The sequence below is a fragment of the Lissotriton helveticus genome, chromosome 2_2 (assembly GCF_964261635.1).
Source record: "Lissotriton helveticus chromosome 2_2, aLisHel1.1, whole genome shotgun sequence".
Lineage (NCBI taxonomy): Eukaryota > Metazoa > Chordata > Amphibia > Caudata > Salamandridae > Lissotriton > Lissotriton helveticus.
The window spans coordinates 274768272-274780377 of NC_136060.1; the positions used below are offsets into that span (position 1 = coordinate 274768272).

Sequence of the window (12106 nt, forward strand, 5' to 3'; positions counted from 1 at the left end):
TTTATTGGAGCGCTATTAAAAACTCAGGAAGCGAAAGATTTTCCCTCGGAGGAACGCATAACAAAGATTTTAAATTTGACAGCATCAATAAAATCAAAAAGGTCCACTTCAATCAGGATCTTCAAGTCTTTACTGGGAATGATGTCATCCTGTATCCCATTAGTTCCCAACTGCCATTTGCATATGAGACCACTGCAAGAATCCCTAGATAAGCAATGGGTTCAAGCCCTAGGTTCATTCGAGGACAAACTCGTCATCAACACTCAGATCAAACGTGCAATGTCATGGTGGGGTATCAGGAGCAACTTGACAACCTCAGTCTCCCAGTTACGTCATGACATCAGACTCTTCATTACAGGGTAGGTGTCAGGCCTCCCCAGTTGCAGATAGGGTCATTAACGCAAGAAAGACTCAGGAATGACAAAATCCATACTAGGAATGAGACTTGGACTGAGTTAACTTGAAAATGGCGCCTGAGAAGGCCGCCAGAATCGAGTAGCCATTAGCGTTCTAGTCTCTGCAGAGAACGCTGGCGAATCCTGGTGAGGCGCGCGCACTGCTTGAGAACTGCGCACTTCACCGAGGATTTGACCGTGAACGGAAGCGTTACAGAAGTGTCCGTAATTTATAGCCAGAGAGTTTAAGTTGTTATTTTCAAAATAATTAGTCTGAGAGGAAAAGAATTTCGAAGCACATCAAAATTCCTGAACCCGAGTGGTTGTTTGAAGAAAGCTGGAGTCTGCGGGATTCGAAGAGGAGACGTCGAGTCACGAGCGTTTCCCTCAGCTGTCATGAGGAAAGGTCGACGAAGACGAAAACCAGAGCTAAGTGATTAATAGATAATCTCGTCATAGAATCACAAACACCTTGTATTTCTAAGAAGGCGTAAATGAACTGCATGTGAACTAATTCATGATTCGAAGAGATTGCATCAATATGCAGTTTAGTCAAGTCTAGCGTAACCTGAGGAAAATCGAGGAATGGTCAAATATATTGAGTAAAAGGAACACATTGTTTGCAAATCGACAAAGTAATTAAAGCAAGACAGATACTTACCAAAGGCAAGAAGTAATCCTTTTCCAGTCAAGCTTCATGAACAAAATACGAACAAATACTGGAAAGAGAAAATAAAAGAAATGCAGAAGGATTATTACTAATAAGAAAAGCCCCAAAAAGAAGCACAGTAAATTAGTAGATAGTAAGCACAGAAAAGACAACAGAATTAATAAGAAGGTTAGGTGACTAATAAATATTAATACATTACAGGTGTGCCAGAAAAGAACAAAACCAGATTAAGGCAGAGGGCAAGAGATAAAGAAAAGAAAGACACAAGGAAAGATAGATAAATAAGTAAGTAAAGTTCTATAGGGAAATAAGAGGCAGGATAGGAATAAAGGGTCATCTAATAGGTGTTATCTTGTAATTGCAGACAGAAATCTCCTGCCATTAGAATACAGCACGCATTAAGAACGCACACACACAACTTGAAGAGGAGCAGAGTTCTGGAAGTCAGAGGGTAAGGTAGCGAGAGATAAGAGTTTTAGAAGCCATAGAAGTAGTAGAATTATATTGATGTAATTCTTGGTTACAGGTCTTCGGCATAGAGGTCTGCAGAGCGGACTACCGAAGAAACTCACCAGAAATGTCTCTTCTCTCTTTCTCTTTTGTTATTTTATCCAATATCCCCCTTCCCCCATAATAGCCTCTGTGGAGACTTGTTACATCAAGCTCCAAGTTGCTGTTGGGGTGGATTTGGGAATTAGCATCTCTGTTCCTGTGTAAAAATACAGTCAAGAGTCTGACAGAAGGGGAGCGCACCTGCAAGACCTAGAGATTCAAGTTCATTGGTCACCCAGAGAGACAAAACTACACATCAATCTTTTGGAATTGAAAGCAGTTTTCCTGGGTCTTCAAGCCTTTCTTAGCAGTTTTTGTGGCTCTTCGGTCCTGGTAAGGACCGACAGTACAACCACAATGTTCTATCTTCTGAAACAGGGTGGCACGAGGTCAAAGCCCCTGTCTGCTCAAGCCCAGAAAATTTGGAAATGGCTTTTGCATCACAACATTACTCTACAGGTGGAACATGTTCCTGGAGTGGACAACACAAGGGCAGATTCGTTAAGCAGATCATCTGCCATTTGCCACGAGTGGGAACTGAATCAAGACCATCTTCTTCCAATATTCAACGTATGGGGCAAGCAAATTTGGACTTGTTTTTGAATCGAAGCAACAAGAAATGCAAACATTTCACAAGCAGATTCCCACAAAAAGGATCCAGAGGAAATGCTCTAAATCTTCGCTGGACAGGGATGTTCGCTTATGCGTTTCCACCATTCCCTCTAATTCCAAAGATATTGAGAAAGATGAGATCAGAACCATGCCACCTAATATTAATAGCCCCAGCTTGGCCTAGACAGTTTTGGTACACAGAACTTCTCCAATTGTCGGTGGAACCCAGGATACAGTGTCCGTTAATCCAGAATTTGATTTCCATGAACCAAGGCCTAGTTCTTCACCCACAATTGACCTCTCTAAGATTATCAGCTTGGAACCTTATGGACATGAATTTCAGTCACTAAATATTCCTCAAGAATGTCGTGAAATGCTGGCGAGTTCTACAGCAATGTCTACTAACAAGACATATACAGCAAAATGGAAGAGATTTTGTAACCGGTGTATTTCAAATAATGTACATCCTTTTAAATCTTCTCCAGAGCAAAGTCTCCCATATCTGCTTCAGCTAGCCAGATCTGGACTTTCTCATACTTCATTAAAAGTTCATTTAGCATTAATCTCCAGATACCGCAGATTTCCAGACTGTCCGTCACTTTGGTCTCAAAGGATAATTAAAAATTCCTAAAAGGTTTATTCAGGAAATTTCCTCCAATTAAACATCCACCGCCTGCTTGGCAGCTCAACACGGTCTTGTGGCAGCTCATTAGAGCTCCTTTCGAACCAATTCACAAAGCCGAGTGCAATTTATTTCATGGAAAGTAGCCTTACTTCTTGCTCTCACAGCAGCAAGGAGTGTCAGCGAGATCCAAGCCTTCTCCATTCTGGATCCATGCCTACAGTTCAGATCAGATAAGGTAATTCTCAGAACAGATCCGAAGTTTATCCCTAAAATTCCTTCATCTTTTCATCTCAATGAACCTGTGATCCTGCCTACATATTTCAAGAACCCTTCCACCACAGGAGAAAAGTCTCTGCACACTTTGGACATTGGTAGATATCTAAAATTTTACGTAGAGAAGACAGTCATTTCGTAAATCAAATCAATTGTTCATAGCTCATTCGGGACCAAGGAAAGGTTTAGCGCTCTCAAGAACCTCCATTTCCAGATGGATTGCATCCGCCATAGTCTTCTGTCATGAAAAAGAGGGAGAGCCCTTGTGCACAAGAGTGCGTGCTCATTCTACTCGAAAGATGGCAACTTCAACAGCATTACTGGCAGGCATCTCGCTCCCAGACATTTGCAGAGCAGCAACTTGGTCAAATGTGCATACATTTACCAGACATTATTGTCTGGATACAGAGTGGAAAGCAGATTCAACAGTGGGTCAAGCAGTTCTGCTGCACCGGTTTTACTAAGGTACTTGTTTTCTCACTTTAGAATTTAATTATGTAATTGTGTGTATAGATAGATATTTTCAATTGTTAAAAGCTGTTGCAAAATTCTTAAGTCCTTTCTTTAAAAAATAAAATAAAAAGATAGAGACACAGCAGAGCCCTGAGACAAAGGGGACTAGCCTAGAAACGCATTTTGGAAAAAGGACTGCTATCTATTCTGATACAAGCATGTGAATCTATGAAAGATTCAATACTGGAGAAAAAACAATGTTTTATCTTCTGAAACAGGGTGGCACGAGGTCAAAGCCCCTGTCTGCTCAATCCCAGAAAATTTGGAATTGGCTTTTGTATCACAACATTACTCTACAGATGGAACATGTTCCTGGAGTGGACAACACAAGGGCAGATTCGTTAAGCAGATCATCTGCCATATGCCATGAGTGGGAACTGAATCAAGACCAACTTCTTCCAATATTCAACCTATGGGGCAAGCCGAATTTGGACTTGTTTGCAAATCGAAGCACAAGAAATCCAAACATTTCGCAAGCAGATTCCCACAAAAAGGATCCAGAGGAAATGCTCTACATCTTTGCTGGACATGGATGTTCGCTTATACGTTTCCACCATTCCCTCTAATTCTGAAGATATTGAGAAAGATGAGATCAGAACCATGCCACATAATATTAATAGCCCTACCTTGGCCAAGACAGTTTTGGTACACAGAACTTCTCGAATTGTCGGTGGAACCCAGGATACAGTTTCCGTTAATCCAGAATTCGATTTCCATGAACCAAGGCCAAGTTCTTCACCCACAATTGACCTCTCTAAGATTATCAGCTTGGAACCTTATGAACATGAATTTCAGTCACTAAATATTCCTCAAGAATGTCGTGAAATGCTGGCGAGTTCTACAGCAATGTCTACTAACAAGACATATACAGCAAAATGGGATACAAGCATGTGAATCTATGAAAGATTCAATACTGGAGAAAAAACGAGTTACTTACCTGTACACTATGGTTCTCGAGTATTATCCCTCATAGATTCACATGCTGCCCGCCCAACTCCCCGTTTCTTCTTAGGTAGACCATCTTTATCTCTGGCTTCTTCTGTAGCTCACTCTTGGGCTGTTGGAAATCTGAGGTATGGTGGCTGTGCTGGGGATGGTGTATCTTGGGGCTGGCAGCTGATTGGCTGTGGTTTGGACCACATAATGTGGAGAGGTTGCCTAATGTTATATTCCTCTATGGTTTCCAGGCAATTTTTTCTTCTACTGCTATGGTTATTCTTTTTACTGGGAGACTCCCACCATGACGACGGGGAAGATACAATCATGTGAATTTATGAAAGATAATACTGGAGAACCATAGTGTACAGGTAAGTAACTCGTTTTTTATTTGGAGAACAACAACATATTTCAAATAAAAAATGTATTGATGGCCAACAGCCGTGGCCGGCAGTGGGAGTACCTGCAGGGCGGTGACGTGGGGAGGGGAAGGGGCAGGGTGGGGGGTGGTGATGTATGAATTACGGAGTTTTACAAGTAAGTAAACATAAACATTTAAATAAATAAAATGGATTTTGTTGCGCGCACTGCATCGCATTTGGGGATGCAGTGCGCGCAACTAAATTCGTTTTAATTAATTTAAATGTTTACTTACCTGGGAAGCTCCATAATCCATACATTACTACCCCCCACCCTGCCCCTCCCCCTCTCCACGTCACCGCCCTGCAGGTACTCCCACTGCCGGCCGCGGCTGATGGCCAACTATTTGAAGTTCAAGATTTAAAAAAGCTTTAAATTCTTAGGCGGGTACATGCTATGTCATTGCTTAACTGCTGTGCTAGTTAACTTAGGGATTGTGAAGCACTCCACTACCCAGTGGTAAATCACCATTATACAGGTTTTACAAATATGCAAGTATGTTCGTGTGCAGCAAACGTGAATATAAGGTATTTTAAATAGGTTTAAATAAACATCCCCTTAATAGTTTTAAGCAATTTTGGCAATCTTATTTTTAAGTTCTATCCCCACTGGACACGTTTTGAGAGCAATTTCTTTGTATATTATTACAAAACACAATGACAAACGTAATTGCTTTATTTTCAGATCCGCCTCTTGAGTTGCCCTCTTTCTACATGACCCCTTCACATCGTCAAGTTGTTTTTGAAGGAGACAGCTTACCTTTTCAGTGCATGGCTTCATACATTGATCAGGACATGCAGGTGCTGTGGTATCAGGATGGCAAGATAGTGGAGACGGATGAATCATTGGGCATTGTTGTGGAGAAGAACATGATACACAATTGTTCATTGATTGCCAGGTAATATTTAGTCGACAAGCAGAGGACGTTTTTTTAGATGTAAATATTTAATCTGTTTTTTTAAAATTATTTTTATTTGCATTTTCAAAACAACGCGATACATTGTTCAGTGAAACTATTAGATGAATAGAGCACAGCATCAGTCTAACAGATAATAACATTACTATGCCATAAATACAGATATATCGGAATGTAACAGTCTCGGCAAGGGCCAGAGGCACGTGCGGCATTTTCAACACATTAATCAGAATCGGAGCTAGAACTATCATCATCTGAGAGTGGGTCACAAATGTCCCCTCTGTATTTATTCCAGGCCCCCCAGATTTTACTCCATTTCTTGGGACAACCTCTATTACTATACACTGCCCGCTCTGTAACCATTGCTGCATCCATATCATGTTTCCAGGCCGCTAGCGTAGGCGACTCCATCCCACCCCACCTCTGCGCTATGTTCCTCTTTGCCATCATCATACCCAGTGACATCCACCCCTGTCCAGAATGTGTGAGGTCATTAGGTACCCATATATTCAATAGGCAAAGTCTAGAATCTGGTAGTACTGAGACCCCCTCCGATTGAGACATGGTTCGCATCACTTGTGTCCAGTAGGGTGCAATTTTCGGGCAGTCCCATATAGTGTGATAGAAGGTCCCTTCCTCACCACAACCCCGCAGGCAGTAAGGGTGTGTTATTCGTCTCATCTTATGCAGTGTGTGTCTCGTGTAATATGACCTATGTAGAATGCGTAGTTTTACCAGGCGGAGACGTGAGGGGATGCCTACTTCTTTCGGGGACGCAATCGCCTCTTGCCATTCCGAATCCTCAATGTGCCCACAATCATGGGACCACTTCTCCCGCAGGGGCCCCGTTGGGTCAGGTACAGTATTTATTAACTTACGATAAGTCAGTGATGTCGCCTTTGATGGCATGTATTCTGTGAGTAGTATGTCTTCAATAGGGGACGCTTCTGGGACGTCCGTATCTGGTGGCAACGCCGTCATTAAAGTATGGCGTATCTGCATATACCGGAAATGTTCCGATGGGGCCAAATCATATTGCTGTCTCAGGGTATCAAAGGGTATCACCCGCCCCTTCTGCCAAAGATCCCCAATTGTGGAAATGCCTATAGCATCCCAACGGTCAAAGCCCTTGGTGTGTCTAAGTTCCCCAGCTTCCTGGTGTCCCATAGTGGAGTTAACTGTGTCAATACTCCCCGCCATCCCAACCTGGTCAGCGCAGTATGCCATATGGTGAGTGTGTGCTTCAGTGGGCCAAATTTTGTGAGGGACAACGACTTATCGTACAGGGGAGCCAGCATAGCAGGTTCTCCCAGCTGAGCCCTGTCTGCCTTCAAAGCCGGTTCAGACTGCGGGAGATGCAACCATTGGTTAACAACCTTCAACTGTGATGCCCAATAATAGAGACGGACATCTGGGAGCGCTATGCCTCCATCGTACCAGCTGCGTACCAGCTTGGCCTGTGCTTTACGTGCGTGGTTGTGACCCCACAACAACACCGACAACTGTGCGGTGATCGTTTTAAAGTAGGCGGCCTTCACGGGGTGTGGCGTGTTTTCTAAGATGTAAAGGAAGCGGGGTAAAGCCATCATTTTGAAAAGCGCTGCCTTGCCCAGCAGAGTCAGCGGCAGCAATTCCCAGTGACGTACGTCACACTTGACAGTCAATGGGGGGTTTTAAATTGTGCGCATAGAATTCATCCGGGTTAGCCGTGATATATATCCCCAAATATTTTAATGCGCTATCTGCAGTCCGAAGCGGGCAACCGTCCGGTAGGCGCGGCGGGGGACCGCGCAATATGTACATGGTAGATTTAGACCAGTTAATTGAATAACCAGACGCCCGCCCATAGGCAGTGCATACGTCCAAAAGAGTGTTAATCGAACGCTCGGGGGAGGTGAAGTACAGTAGGATGTCATCCGCATATAGGGATATCCGATCTTCCCAGTCATTGGTCCAGTTAAGGCCCCTGATAGTAGGTGCCCATCTTATCCATTCCGCCAAAGGTTCTAGAACCAAGGCGAACAACAACGGGGACAGTGGACAGCCCTGACGCGTGCCTCTGGCCAGGGGAAAATCCGTTGATATATGGCCATTAGCAGTGACATGCGCCATGGGCTTCTCATATAATAGATGGATCCAGGCGCAAAACCTCGGGCCAAATCCCAAATGGCGCAGCACCGCAAATAAAAAGGGCCAATGGACCGTGTCAAACTCCATATGTGTGTCCAGGGAAAGTATTACCGCAGGTTCCTGGAGATATTCTGCGCGCGCCAGCACACCATGCACTCTCCTTAAATTGAGCGCCGTGTTCCTGCCAGGCATAAAGCCGGACTGGTCTTTATGTATGAGTTTGGGCAAATGGGACGAGAGACGCAGCGCCAGCAATTTAGCCAGTATCTTAGCCTCGGCATTCATAAGGGAGATCGGGCGATAGGATGCGCATTGGTCAGCCGGCTTCCCGGGTTTCAATATAGCGACAATAGTTGCTGTGCGTTGATCCAAGGGAAGTTCCCCAACCTCTAGGCTTTCCGTAAACATATTCAACAAATGTGGCGCAATCGTGCCTGCCAGCTGCTTATATAATTCTACTGGTATACCATTGGGCCCTAGTGCCTTACCTGCCTGTAGCGCTTTGATAGCTAACTGCACCTCATCTGTCGTGAGGTCCTCGTCTAAGGCCTGTGCTTCTTCAGGGGACAATGTGGGCATTTTAAGGTCTTTGATGTAGGTGTATGCCTCTGCCTCCGAGACAGTAGAGGTGGATGAGTATATTGCTCTGTAGTGCTGTACTAGCATTTGGACTATCGTGTGTGGGTCCGCAGTGGGACGCCCCCCTATCACTGCAAGCTGTGCTATCCATCTATCCCGCCTGTCCTGTCTGTCCAGCCATGCAAGTAATTTGCCTGCCTTATCTCCAACCTCATAGATTTTGTGCCGTGTATGGGCTAATTGTTGCTTGACCACCTCAGACAGATGTGCTCTGTGTTGGTGCTGCGCTACTTGCAAACTGCGGGCCGCTGCAGGGGTTGGGTCAACAGCATGCTGCGTCTCTGCAGCAGTGACCGCCGCTTCTAGCGCTAAAAGCTCCTCTTGGCCTGTGCGCTTATGTGTCGCAATGGAGGCTATGGCATGTCCCCTAATCACTGTCTTATAAGCCTCCCAGAGCGTAACAGAAGAAGCAACGGAGTCAGTGTTGTCCTGGAAATAATGTTTCGTCCCCGTTCTCAATTCCCTTCTGATCTTGCGATTGTGGAGGTAACCCGGACGGATCGGATAGGTCCAACGCCGTTTGAGTTGGTGGTGTACATAACTAATCATCAGAGGGGAGTGGTCAGAGATGCCCCGTGGTCTAATTTCTACACTAACTACAGCACCAGGGCCACCCACCGATCCCAGGAAGTAATCAAGCCTAGTGAGACTATTATGCACTGCAGAGTGGTAGGTGAACTGACGCTCCAGAGGGTGATATTGCCTCCAGAGGTCCTCAAGTCCCATGGCTGCCATGAAGCCTTCGAACCAGGAAGTCCCTGACATGACTGATCTGGGAGGGAGTCTATCCACTAGGTCATTGGCCACCAAATTGAAATCTCCCCCAATAAGTAACCCACCCTCCGGAAGCCCCAATAGGAATGCGCTAAGGTCTGCAAGGGCCCTCATCTGTAGGGCTGGCGGTATATAAACCGAGACAATATTAAGAGGTTTCCCTTCCCACTGTGCGTGTATAGCAGCAAATCTACCTGCATTGTCGGATTTAACGGACTGTATGATTAAGGGGAACTGTTTTTTCACCAATATGCCAACTCCTCTAGATCCAGAGGTGAATTCGGAGTGGGCCACCATCTTAAACCCCCATCTGTCCATCGCCTTAGTAGCCGTACCAGTGAGGTGTGTTTCCTGTAGGAGTACCACCGCCGCACCACCCCTCTTGATGCATTGCAAGACCAGGCCCCGTTTAATTTTGTCACCCAGGCCCCGAACATTCCAAGTGAGTACAGATAGGGACGGGTCTATGCCCGCAGGTCCTCCCTGTGAAACAGCAGGCGAATCATCCCCCATCAGACTGAGAACACTCAGGACTAGTGCGGATCTGATTAGTATTAAAGTGACAACCATTTTCTGTGAACCATGACAATGTGCAATAAATTTCAAATCTGTGCATCGCTTAAACATAAGACAAAAAAACCCATAAACGTACCCCCCCTCCAAACTCCCTTCCTGCCTCGCGGACTCCAAACTGCCCGCCACCCCAACTTAGCAGAGTGCTCAATATCCCTAACCCTAAACATCATTGATTATGAGAGCATGAGGGTGAGAGTCCAAGGTAGACCAGATAGGCCCCAACAGTTCCACAGTCTCGGCTCACCATCAGCATTATTGTCAATAGCTAAAGGAGGTGAGTCCCAACCAGCATTAACCAGCAATAGAAGATACAGTAAACAGAGGAGAGAAATAGTTACCTCCCTTGTGTCAGAAGGAGTCATTCCCCAGAGTCTTCGGCCATGGTGGCCTCATCTAGCGCCGCCCGCTCGGGTTCCGCAGCTTCAGCGGTCTTTCCTTGTTGTTGACGCCGTCTGCTCTGCCTTCTGGGCCCCTCCGCCTGACGCCACCCTTCGAGCCAGTCGTGTGCCTCCTCCGGCGTATCAAAGAACCAGGTTTTGTTATCGGCCACCACTCTAAGGCGTGCCGGGAAGAGCATGGAGTAGGGGAGTTCGCGGGAGCGCAGTGTCTTTTTCACTTCAAGGAAACTTCTACGCCGCGCCTCCGTCGTGTAGTCAGGAAAGAAGGAGACTTCTGAATTTTGGATCCGTATGGGTGGTGCCACCCTTGCCGTCTGCAGAATGGCGTCCCGGTCCCTGAAATTAAATATGCGCGCCAGGACAGGTCGTGGTCGGGCCCCAGGTCGCGGGCGTCCACCTTGGCACCCTGTGTGCCCGTTCCACAGAGAAGAAGTTTGAGAGACCTTTAGGTTGCAATGTGTTTTTCACAAGATCCTCCACGTAGAGGTCCATGGCAGGTCCCCCTTCCGATTCCGGAAGGCCAATTATATGAATATTGTTGCGGCGAGAGAGCCCTTCCTGTTCGTCCATCTTGTCCACCATGCGTCTATTGTCCTCTTCCAACTGCGTGACACGTTTAATCAAGAGAGCAGTGTCAGAGGTGAGCGTCGTCGTAACCTGTTCCACCGCGGTGACACTGGACGGCATTTTTTGCAGGTCTGCCCGCAGGAGCGTAACATCCCCCTAATCTGTTTTTTACGTTCTCTTGCATATGCGGCTGTTGAATGCCAAACACTGAGAATCCTGGACTCCTAAGCAAGACTCAAAAATCTGTTTCCTTCTAAAAAAAAAAAGTGAAGACAACTCTTTGCTTTGCGGCCTCTGGAAATCCCATTCAGTTTGTCATGCACCCTTGTTCAGCTTGCAGACAAACCATCTGTTCAGCAGCAGACAATATGTCTGTCCCTTCCGGTCTCTGGTCTCTGTCCATTCTTCTCAGACGAGTTCTGCTTAAGAGTTGTTTTTCTTTTTTTTTTTTCTTTTAACAAATAGCTTTTCTTGTAAATTATTTCTGTTTGTGATTTATGGCACTCGTATAACGCTGAAGTATGTTGAAAAGCTATTTCAGTTCAATAAAATGTTAGTCATTGTCCTTTCATTCTTATTTAAAATGTGCTCCATGTGTTCACATCCGACAGCAGTCCTGGAATTTATCTTGCGGATCATCTGACCTTATGATCAAGAAAGGTTATGCTCAGAATAGTGATTGCTTTTTAGCCTTTTTGTATATAATTATACAGTTTTAAATCGGTCAATAGATTATCCCCCCCCCCCCCCCACCCCCCCTATTTACGATGGAAAAGTGCTCTTCGATCACAGGTATCGCAGGAAGTGCCTAGTTGGACTATTGTAGTGGCCTTTACTACAGCATTCTCACAGCTTTCTTACTTTTAGCCAGCAGAGGGAATGTTTTAGATGCACACAATACACTACACTGGCACCCTGTTACTGACTGAATATATTGTAAAGGTGTCATGCCAAAATCTTCACAGTAAGGAGCTGGCCATTTCTTTTTGATCAGGGCCCCAGCGACTAGTTTCTTTGGCTGAGCAGTTTTTTTGACCAGCTACAAGAAACCTAATCTGATGTGGTGGGCTGTCACTCAGTCAGGTATGGAGAAGAGATGTTTCATATTTT

At 45.4% G+C, this 12106-nt stretch overlaps 1 protein-coding gene across 2 annotated transcripts in view; it reads left to right on the forward strand.

Moving 5' to 3' along the window:
* ADGRA3 (adhesion G protein-coupled receptor A3) overlaps positions 1–12106 on the forward strand; it is a 499756-nt gene that overhangs the window by 220596 nt on the left and 267054 nt on the right. For both annotated transcript variants that reach the window (XM_078678405.1, XM_078678406.1), the window contains exon 7: positions 5681–5894. In XM_078678405.1, coding sequence (XP_078534531.1) covers positions 5681–5894 — 214 coding nt within the window. The remainder of the gene's footprint in view (positions 1–5680; positions 5895–12106) is intronic.